The 23,813-nt window shown below is 41.7% G+C and overlaps 1 protein-coding gene across 1 annotated transcript in view; it reads left to right on the plus strand.

Moving 5' to 3' along the window:
- The window catches only part of GANAB (glucosidase II alpha subunit), a gene marked incomplete in the record, with an annotated part of 1,503,123 nt that overhangs the window by 166,483 nt on the left and 1,312,827 nt on the right, over positions 1 to 23,813 (plus strand). The window contains 1 exon segment of the mRNA XM_044075375.1: positions 5,393 to 5,480. Within this exon segment, the coding sequence (XP_043931310.1) occupies positions 5,393 to 5,480 (88 nt within the window).

The raw sequence follows: 23,813 nt of genomic DNA on the forward strand, positions 1-23,813 counted from the left end.
TTCTAGCTGTTCAGAATGCCCTGACAGCTTTCAAGGATCTACTCCATCCAGGACAACTACTGATAAGGATGGACAATACTACAGTCATGTGGTACATAAACAAACAGGGAGGCACTCATTCCTACCCCCTCTGCAGACAAGCCATGACTTTGTGGGACACAGCATTGACATATCAAGTACACCTGCAAGCACAATTCCTGCCAGGAAAGAAAAATACTCTGGCAGACGAACTAAGCAGAAACCTTACGGATCCCCACGAGTGGAAACTGGATCCACAAGTCTTCAGCATGATAATAAAGAAATGGGGATGCCCAGACATAGAGCTATTTCCTTCCCTCACAACTGCCAACTACAGAGATTTTGCACAAGGATGTATCACAAGCAAGCATGGAAAGTGGATGCTCTATCATTCAGCCGGAAAACCCTAACAGTATATGCCTTTCCTCCTCTGCCTCTCCTCCCCAAGGTACTCCTAAAGGTCAGACAAGAGAAGCCAAAAATGATTCTGATTGCTCCAGACTGGCCCCACCAGCACTAGTACCCAATCCTAAAGAGCTTGTCTCAAGGCCCAGCCTGGACATTGCCTCTAATTCCTTATTTACTGACCCAACAAAACAATCAGATTCTGCACAGCCAACTCAGAACCCTACATCTGGCAGCATGGCGAATAATGTAGCCATTTCAGAGCACACCTCTCTCAAAAGCAGTGATGGATGTTATTTTGGAGGCCAGGAGGCCCAGTACCAGAAAATCTTATGCAGAAAAATGGAAAAGATTCTGTGCTTGGAACCAGGCACAAGGAAGTGACACATTTGTACCAAATATTCTTCAGATTTTACAAAACCTAACTGAGATGCTGGACAAAGGCCCATCCTTTTCATCAATTAAAATCCATGCCTCTGCCATTTCAGCTCATTACAATACGGAACCACCAATTTTTTCACATCCATTGCTAAGACTACCTCAGAAGGGCCAAAAGCATAAGACCTCCAAGGAGAGCACCAATACCTGCATGGGACCTCAGTTATGTCTTGGAAAAACTCACACTGCCGCCTTTTGAGCCAGCCAATACAGCTGCTGCCTTTTGAGCCAGCCAATGCAGCTGAAATAAAGTTTTCATCTTGGAAAACAGCTCTGCTCCTAGCAATAACCTCTGCAAGACGAGTCTCAGAGTTACAGGCACTCATGGCTGTGGAACCTTTTATCATTTTCCATCCAGACAGGGTTTCTCTGAGGACGAACCCGACATTTATACCCAAGGTAATGTCCAGTGTGGCCCTTAACCAAACCATTCATTTGCCTACCTTTTATCCAAACCCACAGAATAAGGGTGAGAGACTCCTGCATTCTCTGGACATACACAGACAGCTGCGCTTCTCCTTGGACAGAATTAAAGTTTTCAGAAAGACTGAGCAACTCTTAGCCTTTCCCTGCAGCATATGCTACTATCTCAAAGCAGACCATTTCAAAATGGATAGGCCACTGCATTCGTTTCTGCTATTCACAACATGGCAAATCAGTGCCTAAGGGCATTAGGCCTCACTCAACCAGAGCAGCAGCCTCTTCAGCAGCATTTCTCAGAGGAGAACCAACCAAAGACATTTTAGAGGCTGCAACTTGGAGTTCAGTTCACACTTTTACCAAGCACTATCACTTACCTGTCTACTCTAAATCCAGAGCAGGCTTTGCCACTGCAGTTCTGCAGGGTCTTATAGCCTCTCCTAATCCTATTTAGACCCAGCCACCCAACCTCAGCTTTGGGATTCAACCCAAGTGTAATGACTGCAGCAGTGAAACACGATGAACATAGTACAGTTGTGTACCTACCATAAATGTAGATGTTCGAGTGTATTCACTGTTGCAGTCCAGGTTACCCACCCACCATCCCCCTTTTCTTTGCTGGGACTTATCTATGCTTCTCTATCCTATATAGCCTATGTGGTGTATTTGCTTGTAGATGAAGAAAATGTTTATTTTTGTGCATGCATACTTATTGGCATAATTTTCAGCCTACCAATTTGGGGGCACCTGACATCTGGGGCAAGAAAAACTGAAGAAAATGGCGTTGGCTGCATCTTTTATACCCCTGGCACACTGACGTCAGGGAAGAGGTGACAGCAACCGACGCCAGACCTAGACTTTGGAATTCAGGCCGACTGTGGGTAGCCTGCCAGCAGGATAACCCAAGTGTATTGACTGCAACAATGAATACACTCTAACATCTATATTTATGGTAGGTACACAGCTGTACTTTTGTTAATTTGTTTGCATTTATTTTTATTTATAGTTTTGATATAAAATAGTCCCTCCCCTAATCCTTCAGATTTGCAGCAGTATGTAATTTGCAGCAATATGTAATTGTAATTTGAGGAAGCGTGTCACATCCAAAATAAAACTGCGTAAGTATCCACTACACACACTTGCACTCTTTATTGCACACAAACATCTATGCACATGTGTATGTGCAGCAGTTACAGCCACTTTATGAAGATGCACTTCGGATATCTCATTGTGAGAAAATGAATGAAAAGTCACGCATAGAGTTGTAACCCCCTTCCCTTTTTTTTGTTTTACTGTCCCTGATTTTATTGCTCTGTCCCTCATGAAATGAGAAAACAAGAGGCCAGACATTGAGTTTCATATTTGCTCTGTAACTAATATGTGCAGTTGGACTGCCTGTTGCTGTCAGCTCTGCCTCCTCTGTCTTGCTCACTTATGCTTTCTCACACACGTAAGGACTCGCACACAAAAACACTCGCATCCTTTTATTTCCTTTTTACTCCAAACAGTCACTTACTTCACAGCAGCTTTTTATACTGCCATGAAGTACTGGAGATTTTTCTTTGACCATTACCTTGCTCATTCTCCAGTCAGGATTTGGCGATTTGCTGTAGCATGCTGTTTGCTGATTTTGTATTGTGCACTGCATTTGACCAGGGCTGGAGGACTCTGGTGTTGACTTTGTTTGTAATATTTCCTTCCATACTACATGCCAACCATTACACCTCCTGTGTAACCCAATTTGGCTCATTTATTCAACATAGGGTTAGAATTGATCATGGGAGACCATCATCCAAGCAGCTTTTTTTTCCTCAAAGTGCCTAAACATCTGACATATCCAGCAGCTAATAGGCTTAACCCACAATACTGGATGTTTGCATTACTGCGCATGCCAAGCAACACCCACTGTAACAAAAGTCAAGCACTGTTCGCACTTTCACATTATCACCAGGGTGGGGTTAACACTTGCATGACTGTGCCTTCACTGTCCAAGTATGTGTTCTACCCTACATTTGCTAACAGGAGCTGCAGTCACCAGCTTATATGGACACTTGCCAATCAAGGCCCTTTTACTGAAGCTGTTTCTTTCTCTTTCACAGGTTGGCTCTCACCCCTTCTTGCTTGTGCCATAGAATACCCGAACCACTCATTGAATTTTGGTCACCTGGACTTGTATCTCTCTATTCCATTAGCACATGCTTTTTGCTGCAGGTTTTGGGGAAAAAAGTGCAAATTTGAGCAGAGTAAGGGCTGATCATACTACTGTGATCTGTGTGTATAACTGATTAGTCATTTTGATAATGGAATGACTTAAGTGTGAGCAGCCAATGCTGTTTGTGTGCTCTTATTACCCTTTTTGAAGGTAGCCTTTCTTTAACACTTGTGTTGCTGTGATGGTAATGAGATTTACTTAAAAAAATTGTAATTTGGATGACTGAGCTACCTGATGTTCTCTTGTAAAAAATTCTTGCACTTCTAGTGGTGAGTGGCATTGTCCCACGAACACATCTGTGTGCTGCTTTCGGTTTATCTTTTCAGTAGATGTGTAAGCTGCTTTCTGTTTTTCTGTTCTGTAGAAGTGTAAGCCCCCTTGCTGTCTGTACTAGATAAAGGTGGCATGCATTGTTTGCTGTTTCTGTTGTGGCACAGCTCCCGCTTGGAATGAGTTCTACAGATCTGTAGTTTGTGGTAGAAATCAACCTGTCTGTAGTTCTGCAAAATCAGGTACAGACCACTGCTTTAAATCTGATCATGTTTAGCACATGTAGGTTTTATGTGCAGGTATGTATAAATTAAAAAAATGTACTTTATGGTGAGCTGTTTAGTAGTTTACTAATGCTGCTTTTGAGCTGCCTGTGTGCCACTTTGTAGTACCCTAATCATAACTTGTTTTTCTGTTGCATACTTCATAGTTTAAACTTGCTACTTCATCAAATTTGTGTTTATGTGGAAGTGTTCTCAGTCATAGCAGTTTGTTCTGCACTGTGCTTGTTTTTTGTTGAACTTGAGTGTGATTTTTTTGCATCCATCAGTGTAAGATGGTCTTGGCAGGTGGGGGCAGTGTTCAGAGGTGGGAATGCCTCATAGGAGCCAGAATGGGGAACAGTCGTGTCTGCTGTTTTATCAAATGTTTAATGTCAGGGGTCTTGTATGTATTGGAGGCTTTGTTAAGATGTTTATGGAAGAGAGTGCGACCCTATGGTAAAGTAACCAGAGTATTTTGGATTTTTTTCTAATAAAATGCTTGCTTATGTGCTCATAACTTTAAAAGCGTGCAGTTAACAAGTTTACATAATTTGTCTGTCATTGAATTTTCAATACATTTTAGTACTAACCAAGTTTTGTGTGTTTTTATTAACATTACTAGCAGATTCTTTTTATTGCTGAAGTTGCATAGAAAGCCTGCTCAGAAGAGAACTGCATTTACACACCGTAATTGTTTTGTTTCCATTGTGTGGTTTCTACTAGAGGCAGGTGCACGAGTTGCATTCATTGACATTCTACAGAATGAAGCTTCTTGAAATATTTCAGTAGCAGCGTTGAAGCAAGCAGATAGAAAGAAAAATGCATTGTTTTATGCAGCAGACAGTTTGCATTTTCTTTCTGTAGTAATTCTGTTGCATTCATCTCCTGTGAATGTGGAGCAAGTATTACTCTTGGTTCACTTTGTTTACATCCTGCAGATTAGCACTGCCATAATTGAGGCTGATTTCACAGGAGAAGGACCAGGTGCTTGCCTTAACTGATCCTGTATTCCAAGATGCCACTGTGTAGTGTAAGCTGGTAGACCCATAGGTCTCAAATTAAGACTTCATTACTGTATCCCGTACTGATTTAGCATCGGATGAGCAGTTAAGTCTGTGATGTAAATTAAATACCTTTATTTTTAAAATGTTTAGTTTTAAATGTTACATGTAGCTGTTTACATACTGTGTGCTGTACTAATTTTGTAACCAGTTACAGTAGTACTGCATTGTACGTAAATGGTTCTACTGTATTTTGAGGTATTTTTAATAGTGCTTTATTTTAGCAGTCAGCCTTGGGGGTTGACTTGGTGTACTTTTAGGGTAAAACATTAATGTATCCATTTATAGATTTTTAATGTTTACAGTGATACGAAAAAGGAAGAGACTGCAGATGAAGAGGGAAAGGAGGCCACCAGCGATGATCCACCTGCTGAAGAGGAACCGGATGTGAAGGTATGTCATTCTTGTGTTTGAATTTTTATTTCCCTTCATATGTAGTGTATGGAAATAAGACTTTGTAGATCACTGTTAATGTTTTAATGTTGTGCATGGCAGTGTTCATGGTGCATACTGTGTTAATAAGTCACTTCAGGATTTTGGCAGGCTCTCATTTCCATAGACTAGGTCAGTGTAGCATACTGGGCACATCTCATCTTTCATCAAATTAGGAGATTCTTTACACTTCACAAACATTTTTATGAAAGATTTCACTGTAAGGTAGTTTTCCTAGAAATTTTCAGTAATTGTGATTTTTGTACTACTACTATGTGTTGGGGGAAAAAACTGTGGGATGCATACCCCTCATATATTTCCATTTATTTTGCCATTTCTGCCTGTAGCATGACCTGTACCTGTGACAGCATTGTGATAGGTCCATCCAGAGGAGAGTCAGGAAAGAGGACTGAATCTCTCCAGGAAATTGCAGCTCATAAAATGGGGCACATCTGGTACCATTGCACCAAGGTGACATTGGCTAAAGCTTGTGAGAACCTGCTTTCATAGTGCAGTGCAAACACACTAAAAAGCAACATGAGAAACCTCTGTAAACAGTCTGGATGCTGTCAGTTTCTTTAGGTCTGACGATATAGAACTCATTGAGACACTTTTGCAGCCCCCTGCTATGGAGTCCGTTTTCTGAAAGGCAAAGTGGAACTGCTGTTTAGGCTGTCTTGTTTTTTGGCTGCTGAAATGTCCTGCACTGAAGCCATGGAGATGCTGGCTACCCTGTGAGGTCTTTGAGAGCTCTTGCTGTCTGCAGTTGTTTTAGAAGCAAGGGTGTAAACGGTGGGTGCACTATTATCTAAATGAGGTTCCTAGAGACTTATGTGGAGGTCTTGTTTGCCTGCTCCTGAACTAATATCCCCAGGGCAGTTTCCCCTGAGAAGTTGAGGTTTGAAGCATTGAAGGCAAAATGTGATGTTCTTTGTGTTTCACTGTTGTAGTCGTCACATTTGGATTATCCACTTGCAGTAGCCCTCAGTCAGTCTGATTATCAAAGTCTTGGGTCCTGCGTCGGTTGCCATCTCATCTTCTGTGATGTCAGGTAGTCTGGTATAAAGCATGCAGCCGATGCCATTACATTGCCGTGCGGTGCCCGAAGCAGTTCGCAAGTGCCAGTCGGCCGACTCCTGAAATTTTCAATTTAGAGTTTCGGAACCGAAGTCTTCAGCTAAAGCTAAGTACCCCATTTGGGAAACTTTTTCTTGCTCTAAACCAATGTCCGTAAAAGTCATTAATTGTATTTCTTGTGGAAAGCAAATAACTGATGAAGATTTTCATTCGTACTGTATTCCTTGCCTAGGTCCTGACCATGTTGTACCTCGCTGTCTGCTTTGTGCCTTATTTAAGCAACGAACTATTCGTCGTCTGTATATTTACGCTTCTAAATATTTTGGTACTCTGTTCAGTTATCCAAATATGTCTTCGGTTAGCCATCCGACTACCGACATTCCAAAAAAACACAAAGGTAAAGACAGAGACAGGCCGCCTAGGTCCAAAGCTGCTGACGATGCTTCTCCTAAGCCAGTTGCCAGTTCACTGGTACTCAGTGAGGTGCTTTCGCAGCCCCTGATACCCGCTACTTCAGATTCGCAGGCCTCTGCAGAGACCCATTCGGAGTCCGGTATGCCGCGAGATGCTTCAACTGTGGAACCTGCGGATGTGTCTACCTTGGATGTGTCCAGAGCAGTTGTGCAGGCACCAGCTTCTGAGGGTGTATTCAGGCCTACTGACTTGCATATTAAACTGACGCCATCTTCTTCAAGGCCTAAATCTCGAACCATGCCTAGAAAACAGACACCCAGACCGCATGGTCAGGCCTCTATGCCTAAAAAACAAATAAGAATGGCTGAAGACCTTATTACTTAAATCAGGGGAAGCCAACCTTCCCCCTCTAAGAGACCCAGGACTGAATTTGCTTATGATACATCTGACCAGGATTCTGAAATTTCTGTTTCCTCTGATGACATGGATTTACCCTTATCTACCTATGAGGATTCTGATGCATAGGACTTCATTCCTTCTGCTTCCCCCCCAAGAGGATTTCTCTTTTGGTGAAACCTTGTATACTCTTAGGGAGCATTTTCACTGGGAAAGCCAGGATTACTCTGATTCTAAAAAGAGGCTTGGGGATTTCTTACTCCTGCCCCAGTGCAGGTCCTTAGCTATCCCTTCTGTACTAGACATTGTTGATGATGCCTTTTTGGAATCTAGCTTGGCCCCTGACTCTCTACCTCCTGTTCCCAGAAAACCTGATATATATTACAGGGCTCCTGACTCTCACAAGTTCCTTTTTAAAAATCCTACTGAGGATCCTGAGGCCATTTCACAGGGACCCAAGGGCATTAAGGCTACTACTGCCAAAAATCCTACCCCCTGTGAAAGAGACTCCAGGGTGCTGGATAGATGGGGTAAGAAGGTATACACTTCTGCAACCTTGGCCGTTAGGGCCTTAAATTGCCAGTTTCATATGTTAAAGTATCGGTAGCATATTATTGGATTGCTTAAACAGAAAATGATGATTCCTGACTTTGCTGAAAATAAGGATTTACAGGATTTAATGCATTCTGCTGAACAGGTTGGAAAACATACTTTGCAATGTGGTTTTGATTCACTAGAGGCATCTTGCAGGGCTGTTGTCACTGGGTCTGTACCTAGAAGGCATGCTTGGCTTAAGGAGCAATCACTGCCAGATCATGTTCAAGCTAAATTGCTGGATGCTCCCTTAAATCAGGACTCCAAGGCCATTGATGAGGGAAAGGCAGTCCATACAGCCTACCTTGACCTGGCAAAGGCCTTCGACACAATACCCCACTCAGGTATCATCGAAAAACTCATCAGCTTGAATGTAAACCCATACATCACAAGATGGGTTGCAAACTGGCTAAGTGACAGAACCCACAGGGTCAGAGTTGCTGGAGCCATGTCAGACTCAAAGCCTGTCACAAGTGGTGTCCCACAGGGCTCAGTCCTGGGTCCACTCTTGTTCGGCATCTACTTTTCTGAAGTACAAGCAAACACAGGAGGGTTATGGCTGACAAAGTTTGCAGATGACTGCAAACTGGGCGCCATAGTCGAAAACACATCTGACACAGATATCCTCCAGAAGGGCCTCACAGAAACGGATAACTGGTGCCAGAGCCATGGCCTGAAGTTAAACGCCAAAAATGCATAGTCATACCCTTCGGGAAAAACAAGGTTACCCCTAGCTACCATATAGGTGGCAATCCACTGAGCACAGAAAAGTCATCAAATCTGGGGACCCAGGTTGACAGTAGCCTTCGCTTGACACTCATGTTGCTAAAGTAGTTAGGAAAACCTTCTATATCGCCCACCTGATCATGAAGGGATTCACATCTAGATCAAGGAGGTCATTGTCCCCTGTACTCATCACTCATTAGACCTATGATTGAGTACAATGCCCGCTCGAATGTATCTGACCAGACACCTGCTGCAGCTTGAAAGGCCCCAAAAGTTCCTCACCAAAAGGATAAAGGGTCTCAAAAATATGTCTTATGCTGCCCGACTGAAAGAACTCCAGCTTTATTCAGTCTCATACCGCTTGCTCAGAGGTGACCTGTGCCTGACATATAAGGCCATGTCAAACCCAGATTTGATGAATATGCTTCACCTCAAAAATCTAGATCCTCAGAACCACAAGGGCGGAGACTTAAACCTTGACACGGTTATAAATAGAACGTGCTGGAGGGACAGATTCATCACCCAGAGACTCCCTATGCTGTGGAACAAAATCCCGGTACATGTGAGGCAGAGTACCTCGCTGGCCTTGTTCAAGAGGAATCTTGACCAATGGATGGGAGATCGCAGATATACCCCAGGGATTACTTCAGTGTCACTGCTTGACAGAGGCACAGCAAAATGATAGGCATAGTTTTTATTCAAACTAAAGGGGTGGCGAAAGCCACATAACTATGGGCTAGGCTTATAAATGCCCTTGGGCAGATAGCCTAGTATGAACCTATCAACCTATGACTGCCTGTTTGGCAACAAAGCAGAAGTTCTTAAAAAGATGGAGGAAAAAGCTTAATCTATACAAACTGTTAAAGATTTCCTACAATTACAGCCTTCAAGATTTAGTAGGCATTGGCCCTCTAAGAATTGGTCCTTTCCTGTCTCTCCCAGGCCTTCAGTCCAAACCCAGAACCAGTAGAACACCCAGGCTTCAGTCCCAGGTTATGCACAGGACTAAACAGTGGGGGGCTCCCACTTCCAAATCAGGGAGTAGTAAGACTCCCCCTATGGTAAAACTGTCTCATGACTTAACTTTAAAACTTCCAAGCACTTCTCAAATGACTGCTCCTTTAGGGGGAAAGATTGCTCTTCAGGCAAAAAACTGGAAACTCATTACCCAGGACAAATGGGTTTTAAATATAGTTTCCCAAGGATACAGATTTCACTTCCACACGTTACCAACCCCAAACGGTTGGCCAGATCTACCCCCTCAAATCAGTGGGCAGAAGCTCAAAAGCAAGTACCCTCTCTTTTAAGCATAAAGGCTATTCAAACTGTACCAGAAGAGGAAAAAGGACAAGGTTTCTACTCAAGACTTTTCCTGGTACCCAGAAAAGACAACTCATGGCATCCTATCCTGGACCTTTCTATCTTGAACTCCTTTTTGGTGATTCCAAAATTCAAGATGCTAACTTCACCAGTTGCTTCCTATGCTAGGCAAAGATGCCTGGTTGGCAACACTGCATTTAAAGGAAGCCTACCTGCACATCCCAATCAGGGAATCTTGCAGAAGATACCTACGCTTCAAAGCAGGCTGCATGCACCATCAATTCTCTGCACTGCCCTTTGGTGTGTATCTACTACGCCCAGGGTATTCACAAAGTGCCTAGCCCAAGTCATTGCCTTTTGCAGGCAAAGAAATATTCAAATATGCTGATACCTGGACTATTGTCTAATTCAGGCAGAAAGCCAGGACATACTTTTGAATCCTCTGGCATTTGTACAAAAGGTGCTAACTTCTATGGGGTACACAAACTAAAAGAAATATCATCTGGTACCCTGTCCAATTATATTCCTGGGAGCAAGCTTGAACACAACTTTCCAGATGGCTTTCCTCATGCTAGAGAAACAAATTCATTTGACAACTTACTTCAAACTAGTGGCCAGAAAAACCCTCCTATCTGCAAGACAAATACTGAAAATCTTGGGGTTCATGGCCTTCTACATTCTACTAATTCCATATTCAAGACTGCATATGAGGAAATTACAGTGGTATCTAAAAAGCCTATGGTGTCAACATTCTCAGGATCTAGAAGCAATGATTCTTATCATACCTTGCCTATAGTTAGAATTCCTGTGGTGGGCAGAGGCTTGCCAACAAGTCAAGGATCTACCATTCACTCTACCCCCTGCCGCCCAAACCCTAACAGACGCATCAGACTATGTATGGGGGGGTTCACCTGGCAGGGAAGTGCATTCAGGAAAAATGCACCTGCATATCAATCGGAGAAATGTTAGCTGTACAGAATGCTCTGACAGCCTTCAAGGACCACATTTTTCCAGGACAATTAATGGTAAAGATGGACAACACCACTGTCATGTGGTACATAAACAAGCACGGGGGTACCCATTCTTACCTCCTCTGCAGACTAGCCATGGCTCTGTGGAACACAGCCTTGAGCTACCAAGTGCATCTACAGGCTCAATTCCTGCCATGAAAACTAAATACACTGACAGACGAACTAAGCAGAAATGTCATGGACCCACACGAGTGGAAAAAGGAACCAAAGACTTTCAACATGTTGATAAACAAATGCTGGAGCCCAGATATAGACCTGTTTGCCTTCCCCCAGAACTACCAATTGGACAAATTCTGCACAAGGCCTCCCCACAAACAAGCTTGGAAAGTGGATGCTCTGTCTTTCAGCTGGAAAAATGTCAGTTTATGCCTTTCCTCCTCTGCCTTTCCTCTCCAAGGTACTACTAAAGATCAAACAGGACAAACCAAGGATAATACTGATTGCACCAGACTGGCCACGCCAACACTGGGTATCCCCTCTTGCACAGTGTGTCACTGCTAGCCCCATGGCACCTGCCTCAGACCCCTACACTGCTGTCACAGCAGGAGAGCCAGATTCTGCACCCCCAGCTTCAAACCCTGAACCTGGCAGCCTGGCTAATTACCTAATCTCTCCATTACCATCTCTCAGTAAACAAGTGTTGGATGTCATTTTGGAGGCAAGGAGGCCTAGTACTAGAAAATCTTATGCTGAAAAATGGAAAAGATTCTGTGTCTGGAACCAAACTCAAGGGATGGCCGCAGCAGTGCCCAGTTTACCTCAGATTCTTCAGAACTTAACTGTGATGCTTCACAAGGGCCTTTCCTTTTCCTTCAAAATTCACGCCTCAGCCGTTTCAGCTCAGTACAACACAGAACCACCACTCTTTTCTCATCCATTGCTCAAGCAGTTCCTCAGAGGGGCCAAAAACTTAAGACCACCTTGGAGAGCCCCAACACCTCCCTGGGACCTTAACTTTGTATTGGAAAAACTCACTCTTCCTCCTTTTGAGCCAGCTGCAAGTGCAGAGTTAAAATTCCTTTCTTGGAAAGCAGCTTTCCTTTTAGCTATCACTTCAGCAAGAAGGGTATCTGAATTACAGGCCCTTACGGCAGTGGAGCCTTTTATCATCTTTCATGCTGACAGGGTGTCCCTCGGGACCAGTCCCTCCTTCATGCCCAAGGTGTTTTCCAGTGTGGCTTTTGATCAATCCATTCATTTGCCAACCTTCTTTTCTAACCCATAGAACAAAGGGGAACATACTGCACTGCGTAGATGTGCACAGACAACTTAGATTTTACTTGGAGAGGACTAAACCTCAAAGAAAATCTGAATAACTGCTGGTGGCATTTGCTGCAGGGGCAGAGGGGAAGGCTATTTCAAAACAAACCATTTCTGAGTGGATAGGCCATTGCTTTCATTTCTGCTGTACGCACCATGGAAAACCAATCCCACAGGGGATTAGACCCCATTCAACCAGGGCTGCATGTACCTCTACAGCCTTTCTCAGAGGTGCCCCTACCAGAAACATCCTAGAAGCTGCCACCTGGAGTTCTGTACATACTTTCACCAAGCATTACCATTTGCTAATTTTCTCTAAATCCAGAGGTGGCTTTGCCACTGCAGTCTTGCAGGGCCTTATAGCTGGTCCTAATGCTATCTAAATTCCTCCTCCCATCCTTAGCTTTGGGAATCTACTCAAGTGTGATGACTGCAACAGTGGAACATGAAGAACATAGTTCAGTTGTGTACACTTACCATAAATGTAGATGCTCAAGTGTATCCACTGTTGCAGTCCTGGCTACCCTTCCTCCAGCCCCCTGACTTATTTTGGCTATACCTCTTCTCTCCTTTACTATGCAAGCTTTTTGGTGTATTTGCTTTTTTGTTGGAGGTATAACTATATATGTATATATATATATATATATATATATATATATATATGTGTGTATGTATATATATATATATATATATATATATATATATGTATATGTATATGTATATGTGTATGTATATATATATATGTGTGTATATATATATATATCCGCGGTGGTGGTGCTGCAGTAGCATTGTCGCCTCACAGTAAGACGCTAACCGGTTCGACTCTTAGCTAGAGCATCTTCTGCGTGGAGATATATACACACACCTATATATATTTAATTGCTTCCCATTAGGGGGGCACCTGAAACTGATTTAATGGCGTCGGCTGCTTGCTTTATACCCCTGACTACCTGACGTTATGGAAGATGAGACCGCAACCGACGCAGGACCCAAGACATTTATAATCAGGCCGACTGAGGGCTACTGCAAGCAGATAACCCAAATGTGTGATGACTGCAACAGTGAATACACTTTAACATCTACATTTATGCTAAGTGTACACAACTGTACTTTTCTTATCTTGCTTTGGTCCCATCCACTTCCCAGGCTTCTACACAACCATTGTTCCAACTGGCTCAAAACTTTGTGTTTCATTTCCATGCAGCCATCATTGGAAATTGCTCAGGTGTCAGGGGTCACTTAAAAAAATAAATAAGGTGGTGCTTGTCTCACTGGAGGATTCCAGTAACCCAGATTTGGAGGCAGATGAGTAGCCCTGTGCCCTTTGCTACTACTCATGAGTTTTGACCATCAAGACACTTTTGTCTGTCTCGCTTCTAGAGGATCTCCTTTGGGGGTCACTCTTTGGAAGATGAAAGGAGTTCAGTGCGATACCAGAGAATATTGTTGGCAACAGCACTGCTGTACAGCTGTTTGGGCCTGTCTGAGCCTAGAGCACCAGCAGTTCCTCCAGTTGTCCTGAAGATGCATTTAATAATGTATCACTGGAGCCAGGTCCCCTACTCCCTACTCTGAAGAAACCTGAATGGTTCAGCCTGAGAATTCTCCATAGTTCCTGTATAAGAACCCCTTGGTATATGTATGTGTTGTTCTTGGATTTCAGGAAGACATCCCAGTAGATCAATTCAAGAGCCTTGTACACTTGACAGGGTGAGTGGTACTCCTTTTTTAACACTTAATTTTAACACAAAATATAATTTCAATAATTTCATACATTACAAATCTCCTTAATTATTCACCCAATCATTTTATATAAACTGCCCAGTTCCTGATTCCCCTTAACCCTCACAATTTTTCCTGAACCATTATTTGTGCATTTTTACCGACAAAAAACATTTAATTCTATGTAGATTGCTCCTTCCCCTTTCTAAAAGATGCCATCTCATTTTGTTTCTCTCCTTTACAATATTCAGTACTTCAGTTACAGTTGATTTTGATATTTTCTACTGATTTGCATTTTTTTAGTAGAGCCAATAGTGGTTTATACTTTGATCTTACTGTGTATGGACAGTTCAGATTGTCCGTCTCAGATCAAAAAAATTTTTTTTTTCAACACTTCTCTAGGGAATTTTTAAAATCTCTCAAGTCTTTAAATACATATTCTCAGTTGCATTTCTTTTTAAACAAACCACTTGTATTTGCCATCTACCTGATTAAATATTTATTTGAAGTATGCTTGGTGTTATAAAAATATCTGTGCAAACACTTTCAAACAAAAATCCTAAGCCTTTTAGATTTTGTTGCATACATGGGAGACTTGATATGAGTTTGCATTGCTCCTTTTGTAAACTGCCTTTTGATAATCTTCCCGTTTTTTTTACTATCCTCTGATAATTAGTTATTGTGCAGTTTTATATGCCCAGTTAATTATCCTTTTTATATTGTCCTTTTTATTCTTCCTCACTGATGGGTTACAAATCCCATCCTCGGTTCCGACTCAGCCACATTTTTCAGACTTTGGATCCCAGTCTCGAGCTCCTCCCTCTTCCCATAGTGCACTATAACTCCTCAGATCTTATTTGCTGGCGAAGTGGTAAGACTAAAGATCTCTAGGTCTCTAGCTGTAAGGAAACCTTTTACTTATATTTCTCTAAATTGATTTGTTTAAATCATTTCTAATGTTTTCTTATTGATTCAGCTTCCCTTTGTAGCTCCTGTGGTAATACATTTGTATCCCAAGTTTGTTAGCTTGTTTTGGTGGGAATTTCTTTCCACTGTGCTGGACCTGTCAGCGAGTACATGCTTCATATTTTTCTTCTAGCTGCTGATCCCATTTTTTCCCTTTTTTTTTCTTGCAGTCTCAAGACTTGCCTTTTAACTAGGTCCATTTCTGCCATTATCTCCTCTTTCCGGTAGCAAGTTCCATGGCTTTCCACTTTCTGGTGAGTTTAAGCATCATGCCCTCTCTTCTGCCTGGGTCCGTTGGAAGTAAAGTGGCGCTTCTCTGTACCATACCTCTCTTCTGTCCAATTCTTCATAGACTGTGGAGATTTTTACCCGAGTGGTATGCCATACGTGTTTGTCATTGCGATGCAGTGAATACGGCTCATTCCTTACAGTTCAGACCTTCTCTCATTTCTTTTTAACAGGGAGAGTGGGTTGATTGTTCCTGCACAAGCTTTCAGGTCTGGATGCTACTGTTCTTTGCCACCCTTGGCAACTGCGATTATGGACTTAACACACACTCGTAAACTTAATTTTAAACTCTTGTTCAATAATCTTATACTGTTTTTACTGATTTTAAGAATTGCTAGCACCTATAACCCCCCACTTCATCCTATTTTATAAACGTGAAAAAGTTTGTGAAATGGACCTTAGGTTTGCCCTTGGTCATAGGAAGTTTAAGCTGGGTGAAGACAACTAAGAGAGACGTTATTGGATAACTTAAAAACCAGACACTGAAGGGTCATGAAACTGGATAAGGGTGGGGTGGTCATAATGGAAGAGGAGTATTACGTAAAGAGAATGGATGTGATATTAAATACCAAAACATGTGCACTAGCTAGTATCAGTGAGTTGAATCAAGCATATAGAAAGGTAAAAGGGCAGTTAAATGACATGTTTATCGAAAGCAGAATTTCGATTGACTTTAATTCTCAGTACCTTCTACTACACCAGCACTTTTTGGGATCCCTAAAGTCCACAAAAATTTTTCTTATCCATCTATGAGACCAGTTGTGGATGGGAGGGGGATCCCTAACTGGTGCATGTGCTAAATTTCTTTTGTTACTCATCAAAGCATTTATTGGCTGGTGAAAAACAGGTGTGTAAAGATAGCTGGAACTTTTCAGAAAAACTTAACCGCAATGACATTTTATGAGGGGGATCTGTTGGTTACGATTGATGTTAGACCTCTGTTCTGTAATTCCTCACCAGCAAGGGATCAAATACTTTTGTGAATTTTTATATAAAAAGAATATTGGGCAATGAAAAATTAATCTTTGAGGAGTTGCATGAACTTATTTTCAAATTTTTTTTTATTTTGAGCGAAACTTGGATTTGCAACTTAAGGGAGTGGCCATGGGGTCCAACGTTGGCTCATTTGCCAACATTGTAACGGTAAAATGGGAGAACCAATTCGTATTCAGTGGTGCTTATAAGGATTCATTTAGACTTTTATATCAGATTTGCTTTTGGTTTGGAAGGATGCTAGAGAAATTAGAATGAATTTATGCAATATATTAACCAAACAACTGAGTTTTTAGAATTTACCTCACAGGTTAAAAAGGATAAGATTCCCTTTTTGGATATACTTCTGGAAAAAGATTATGTAAAAAGATCTTGTATTCCAAGGTTGTACAGGAAGCCCGCATACTCTAATACCATCCTTCACTATTCTAGCTCACACCTGAAACAGCAGAACAGGGCTCTTGTTAAGGGACAGTATCTGAGGGCTCGTAGGACTACTTTAATGAATGTAAAATGGTGGAAAGTATGTTCTTAAATGGAGGCTATCCCAAAACATTGACTGAAAAGTTGATTGAGGAGGTGTAATAACAGAGGCAAAGTAAGGTATTTGTCCCTATACTTCCCTTGGAACACCAGGTGGGTAAAAAGTGTTTCAGAACTCACCCCTTGTCCATACAAAAGCTCATTCAATAGCTTATTTAGTATGGACAGTGATCTTATCAGGTGGGTTTTGGAAAAGAACTGGGCCATAACAGTGGAGGATGTGGACACTTGTACAAAATTAGGTGAGCGACCTGTTGTATATAAAAAGGTTAGTAGTTTTAAGGACATTCTTGCAAGATCTTCTCAAGGTCCAGGTACTGGCATTTGGTGAGATGGTATGAGAAATTGTGGACATTGCCAGTACTGCACATGGATTAGGGTGGGAGATGCATTATTAGGGGTAAATCTTATTACGCTTATGGAAGATAGAATTGCAAAACCAAGGGGGTTGTTTATGCTGCTCAACTGGAGATTTTCATTATCAGTTCTCTGCATTGCCCTTTGGCTTATCTACTGCGCCCAGAGTATTCACAAAGGTTCTGGCTCCAGTGATAGCTTACTTCAGGCTCAAGCATTCAAATTTATCCTTACTTGGACGACTGCCTGATTCTGGCTCAAGAAAAAGAACACCTTCTACAGCATCTGAATATGTCATAGCAGTGCTAAGATGCCTAGGGTATTCTGTGAACGAAATAAAGTCCAGTCTAGTACCCTCTCAAGACATGTGCTTTCTGGGTGTGAGACTGAATACAGCAGCCCAGATGGCCTTTTTAACCCCGGACAAACAAAAGAGTCTGTCACTTTACTTCCATCAACTATCTCATCAGTCCGTGCTGACTGCAAGGACAGTCCTTCAAGCATTAGGGTTCATGGCATCTTGTATTCTGGTGCTTCCCAATGCCAAACTGCATAAGGGAAGCTGCAATGGTATCTCAAAATGTATGGACACAGCACTGCCAAGATTTGGACACTGTCATTCAAATAATACCTGCCTTCAAAAGGAATTCTTGTGGTGGGCTCAGGAATGTCACCTAAACAAGGGACTCTCTGTGACCCGGCCAGAGGCGAGTCAGATTTAACGACAGATGCCTCGGACACTGCTTGGGGAGCTCATCTAAATGGAAAGTGGATACAAGACAAGTGGCCTGCCAGACTACAGCATCTACATATCAACATGAAGGAGATGTTAGCAGTCCAGTTTGCATTGATGGCTTCAAGGAGTTACTTCTTCCAGGGCAGGTGTTGATTCTGACAGACAACACAACTGTCATGTGGTACATCAACAAGCAAGGGGGAACACATTCTTATCCTCTATGCAGGCAAGCAATGATTTTATGGGAGACTGCGTTAAACCTGCAACTGACTCTTCAGGCAAGGTTTCTGCCAGGAGCACAGAACTCCCTAGCAGATGTATTAAGCAGACAAATCATGGATCCCCACGAGTGGAAACTGGATCTTCATGTATTTCAGAAATTGACAGTGTCCTGGGGAACTCCAGACATAGATCTGCCCGCTTTCTCCACTAAACCACCAGCTGCCACAGTATTGCACAAAGGGTTTCATCACACAGCTTGGAAAGTGGATGCTCTGTCTTTCAGTTGGATAATCCTTCATGTCTATGCCTTTCCACCTCTACCTCTTCTTCCAAAGGTATTACTAAAGGTCAGACAAGACAGGCCAAGGATGATTTTGATAGCTCCAGATTGGCCTCGCAACACTGGTACCCACTTCTAAGGAGTCTTGTAAAGAAGCCTCCATGGCCTTTACCTCTGATTCTCATCTGTTATCACAGAAGGACGGTCATCTGCTCAATGTCAAGCTTCAATCTCTTCATCTCACAGCTTGGCATATTCTGTGTTGAAGCACGGTAGGTCTCAGCTTCCTCAACAAGTTTTAAATGTGATTATGGAAGCTAGAAGGCCTAGTACTAGGAAAGTGTACTAGAAAAATGGAAGAGATTTTTTTTTTGCTGTACAGCAAAATTCTGAGATTTCAGAGCCTAATTTGAGTGTGGCTCTTCAATATCTTACTGAGTTATTGGACAAAGGTTTGTCTTTCTCTTCCATAAAGATTCATGCTGCAGCAATTTCAGCTCACTATGATTGTGACCCACCTTTATTTTCGCATCCTTTGTTCAAGGAGTTTCTTAGAGGGGCAAAGAATATAAGACCCCCAATGAGAGCTCCTACTCTGCTTGGGATCTCAATTTTGTGTTGGAAAAACTTACTCTACAACCTTTTTGAGCCTGCAGCTACTGCTGAATTGAAATATTTGTCATGGAAGACTGCTTTTCTGTTGGCTATTACTTCTGCAAGAAGGGTGTCTGAGTTGCAGGCCCTTATGGCAGTAGAGCCCTTTTGATTTTCCATAAGGACAGGGTATCATTACGTACTAATCCTTCCTTTATGCCTAAGGTGGTTTCTAGTGTGGCTTTAAACCAAACTATTCATTTGCCTACGTTTTTTGCAGATCCTCAAAATAAAGGGGAAAAGATTTTGCACACTTTAGATGTACACAGGCAATCATGCGTTATTATTTGAGCAGGACTAAAGATTTTAGGCAGTCTCAACAGTTACTTGTTTCTTTTTGTTTTAAGTTCACAGGGCAAACCTGTGTCAAAACAAACTATTTCTAGGTGGATTGGCTTTGCATTGCATTTTGTTATTCCCATCATGGCAAACAGGTTCCAGCTGGGATTAGGCCTCATTCCACTAGGGCTACTGCCACTTCAACAGCATTTCTAAGAGGGGTGGCAACTAAGGATATTCTGGAAGCAGCTACTTGGAGTTCAGTGCATACTTTCTCTAGGCATTATCACCTGCCTATATACTCTAAGTCTAGAGCTGGTTTTGCCACAGCTGTTTTACAAGGCATGTTGTCAGCTCCTGCTACTTTATAATTTGCCAGCCTCCTTACCTCTGCTTTGGGATTCTACCCATTATTGGACTGCAGCAAGGGAAGACGAAGAACATAGTACAGTTTTGTACCTACCATAAATGTAGATGTTCGAGGATTCCCTTGCTGCAGTCCAATTTACCCTCCCTCCTTCCCTCTGTGTTTCAGGGTGGTTGTGTAGGTGCCTTTACATGCTTATATTTTTTGTATATATATTACTGTATATATTGTACATGTTTATTGGTGCAGGTTGTTTTTGGGACTTGTCTTTTTGGGTCTTCTGACATCTGGGGCAAGAAAAGACTGAGGAAATGACGTCGGTCATGCGCATTAGTACCCTGACGTACTGACGTCAGTCTAAGGCGCCATGACCGACGCCAGCCTTATACTCTGGTATTCGGGCCGACTGGGACGCGGACTATACCCAATAGTCAGGACTGCAGCAAGGGAATCCTCGAACATCTACATTTATGGTAGGTACAAAACTGTACTTTTCATTTCCATGCAGCCATCATTGGAAATTGCTCAGGTGTCAGGGGTCACTTAAAAAAATAAATAAGGTGGTGCTTGTCTCACTGGAGGATTCCAGTAACCCAGATTTGGAGGCAGATGAGTAGCCCTGTGCCCTTTGCTACTACTCATGAGTTTTGACCATCAAGACACTTTTGTCTGTCTCGCTTCTAGAGGATCTCCTTTGGGGGTCACTCTTTGGAAGATGAAAGGAGTTCAGTGCGATACCAGAGAATATTGTTGGCAACAGCACTGCTGTACAGCTGTTTGGGCCTGTCTGAGCCTAGAGCACCAGCAGTTCCTCCAGTTGTCCTGAAGATGCATTTAATAATGTATCACTGGAGCCAGGTCCCCTACTCCCTACTCTGAAGAAACCTGAATGGTTCAGCCTGAGAATTCTCCATAGTTCCTGTATAAGAACCCCTTGGTATATGTATGTGTTGTTCTTGGATTTCAGGAAGACATCCCAGTAGATCAATTCAAGAGCCTTGTACACTTGACAGGGTGAGTGGTACTCCTTTTTTAACACTTAATTTTAACACAAAAATATAATTTCAATAATTTCATACATTACAAATCTCCTTAATTATTCACCCAATCATTTTATATAAACTGCCCAGTTCCTGATTCCCCTTAACCCTCACAATTTTTCCTGAACCATTATTTGTGCATTTTTACCGACAAAAAACATTTAATTCTATGTAGATTGCTCCTTCCCCTTTCTAAAAGATGCCATCTCATTTTGTTTCTCTCCTTTACAATATTCAGTACTTCAGTTACAGTTGATTTTGATATTTTCTACTGATTTGCATTTTTTTAGTAGAGCCAATAGTGGTTTATACTTTGATCTTACTGTGTATGGACAGTTCAGATTGTCCGTCTCAGATCAAAAAAATTTTTTTTTTCAACACTTCTCTAGGGAATTTTTAAAATCTCTCAAGTCTTTAAATACATATTCTCAGTTGCATTTCTTTTTAAACAAACCACTTGTATTTGCCATCTACCTGATTAAATATTTATTTGAAGTATGCTTGGTGTTATAAAAATATCTGTGCAAACACTTTCAAACAAAAATCCTAAGCCTTTTAGATTTTGTTGCATACATGGGAGACTTGATATGAGTTTGCATTGCTCCTTTTGTAAACTGCCTTTTGATAATCTTCCCGTTTTTTTTACTATCCTCTGATAATTAGTTATTGTGCAGTTTTATATGCCCAGTTAATTATCCTTTTTATATTGTCCTTTTTATTCTTCCTCACTGATGGGTTACAAATCCCATCCTCGGTTCCGACTCAGCCACATTTTTCAGACTTTGGATCCCAGTCTCGAGCTCCTCCCTCTTCCCATAGTGCACTATAACTCCTCAGATCTTATTTGCTGGCGAAGTGGTAAGACTAAAGATCTCTAGGTCTCTAGCTGTAAGGAAACCTTTTACTTATATTTCTCTAAATTGATTTGTTTAAATCATTTCTAATGTTTTCTTATTGATTCAGCTTCCCTTTGTAGCTCCTGTGGTAATACATTTGTATCCCAAGTTTGTTAGCTTGTTTTGGTGGGAATTTCTTTCCACTGTGCTGGACCTGTCAGCGAGTACATGCTTCATATTTTTCTTCTAGCTGCTGATCCCATTTTTTCCCTTTTTTTTTCTTGCAGTCTCAAGACTTGCCTTTTAACTAGGTCCATTTCTGCCATTATCTCCTCTTTCCGAGAAGTGGCAAGTTCCATGGCTTTCCACTTTCTGGTGAGTTTAAGCATCATGCCCTCTCTTCTGCCTGGGTCCGTTGGAAGTAAAGTGGCGCTTCTCTGTACCATACCTCTCTTCTGTCCAATTCTTCATAGACTGTGGAGATTTTTACCCGAGTGGTATGCCATACGTGTTTGTCATTGCGATGCAGTGAATACGGCTCATTCCTTACAGTTCAGACCTTCTCTCATTTCTTTTTAACTGGGAGAGTGGGTTGATTGTTCCTGCACAAGCTTTCAGGTCTGGATGCTACTGTTCTTTGCCACCCTTGGCAACTGCGATTATGGACTTAACACACACTCGTAAACTTAATTTTAAACTCTTGTTCAATAATCTTATACTGTTTTTACTGATTTTAAGAATTGCTAGCACCTATAACCCCCCACTTCATCCTATTTTATAAACGTGAAAAAGTTTGTGAAATGGACCTTAGGTTTGCCCTTGGTCATAGGAAGTTTAAGCTGGGTGAAGACAACTAAGAGAGACGTTATTGGATAACTTAAAAACCAGACACTGAAGGGTCATGAAACTGGATAAGGGTGGGGTGGTCATAATGGAAGAGGAGTATTACGTAAAGAGAATGGATGTGATATTAAATACCAAAACATGTGCACTAGCTAGTATCAGTGAGTTGAATCAAGCATATAGAAAGGTAAAAGGGCAGTTAAATGACATGTTTATCGAAAGCAGAATTTCGATTGACTTTAATTCTCAGTACCTTCTACTACACCAGCACTTTTTGGGATCCCTAAAGTCCACAAAAATTTTTCTTATCCATCTATGAGACCAGTTGTGGATGGGAGGGGGATCCCTAACTGGTGCATGTGCTAAATTTCTTTTGTTACTCATCAAAGCATTTATTGGCTGGTGAAAAACAGGTGTGTAAAGATAGCTGGAACTTTTCAGAAAAACTTAACCGCAATGACATTTTATGAGGGGATCTGTTGGTTACGATTGATGTTAGACCTCTGTTCTGTAATTCCTCACCAGCAAGGGATCAAATACTTTTGTGAATTTTTATATAAAAAGAATATTGGGCAATGAAAAATTAATCTTTGAGGAGTTGCATGAACTTATTTTCAAATTTTTTTTTATTTTGAGCGAAACTTGGATTTGCAACTTAAGGGAGTGGCCATGGGGTCCAACGTTGGCTCATTTGCCAACATTGTAACGGTAAAATGGGAGAACCAATTCGTATTCAGTGGTGCTTATAAGGATTCATTTAGACTTTTATATCAGATTTGCTTTTGGTTTGGAAGGATGCTAGAGAAATTAGAATGAATTTATGCAATATATTAACCAAACAACTGAGTTTTTAGAATTTACCTCACAGGTTAAAAAGGATAAGATTCCCTTTTTGGATATACTTCTGGAAAAAGATTATGTAAAAAGATCTTGTATTCCAAGGTTGTACAGGAAGCCCGCATACTCTAATACCATCCTTCACTATTCTAGCTCACACCTGAAACAGCAGAACAGGGCTCTTGTTAAGGGACAGTATCTGAGGGCTCGTAGGACTACTTTAATGAATGTAAAATGGTGGAAAGTATGTTCTTAAATGGAGGCTATCCCAAAACATTGACTGAAAAGTTGATTGAGGAGGTGTAATAACAGAGGCAAAGTAAGGTATTTGTCCCTATACTTCCCTTGGAACACCAGGTGGGTAAAAAGTGTTTCAGAACTCACCCCTTGTCCATACAAAAGCTCATTCAATAGCTTATTTAGTATGGACAGTGATCTTATCAGGTGGGTTTTGGAAAAGAACTGGGCCATAACAGTGGAGGATGTGGACACTTGTACAAAATTAGGTGAGCG

Source organism: Protopterus annectens, chromosome 6.part1 (assembly GCF_019279795.1).
Source record: "Protopterus annectens isolate FY-2018-M chromosome 6.part1, PAN1.0, whole genome shotgun sequence".
In the NCBI taxonomy this organism is placed as follows: domain Eukaryota; kingdom Metazoa; phylum Chordata; order Ceratodontiformes; family Protopteridae; genus Protopterus; species Protopterus annectens.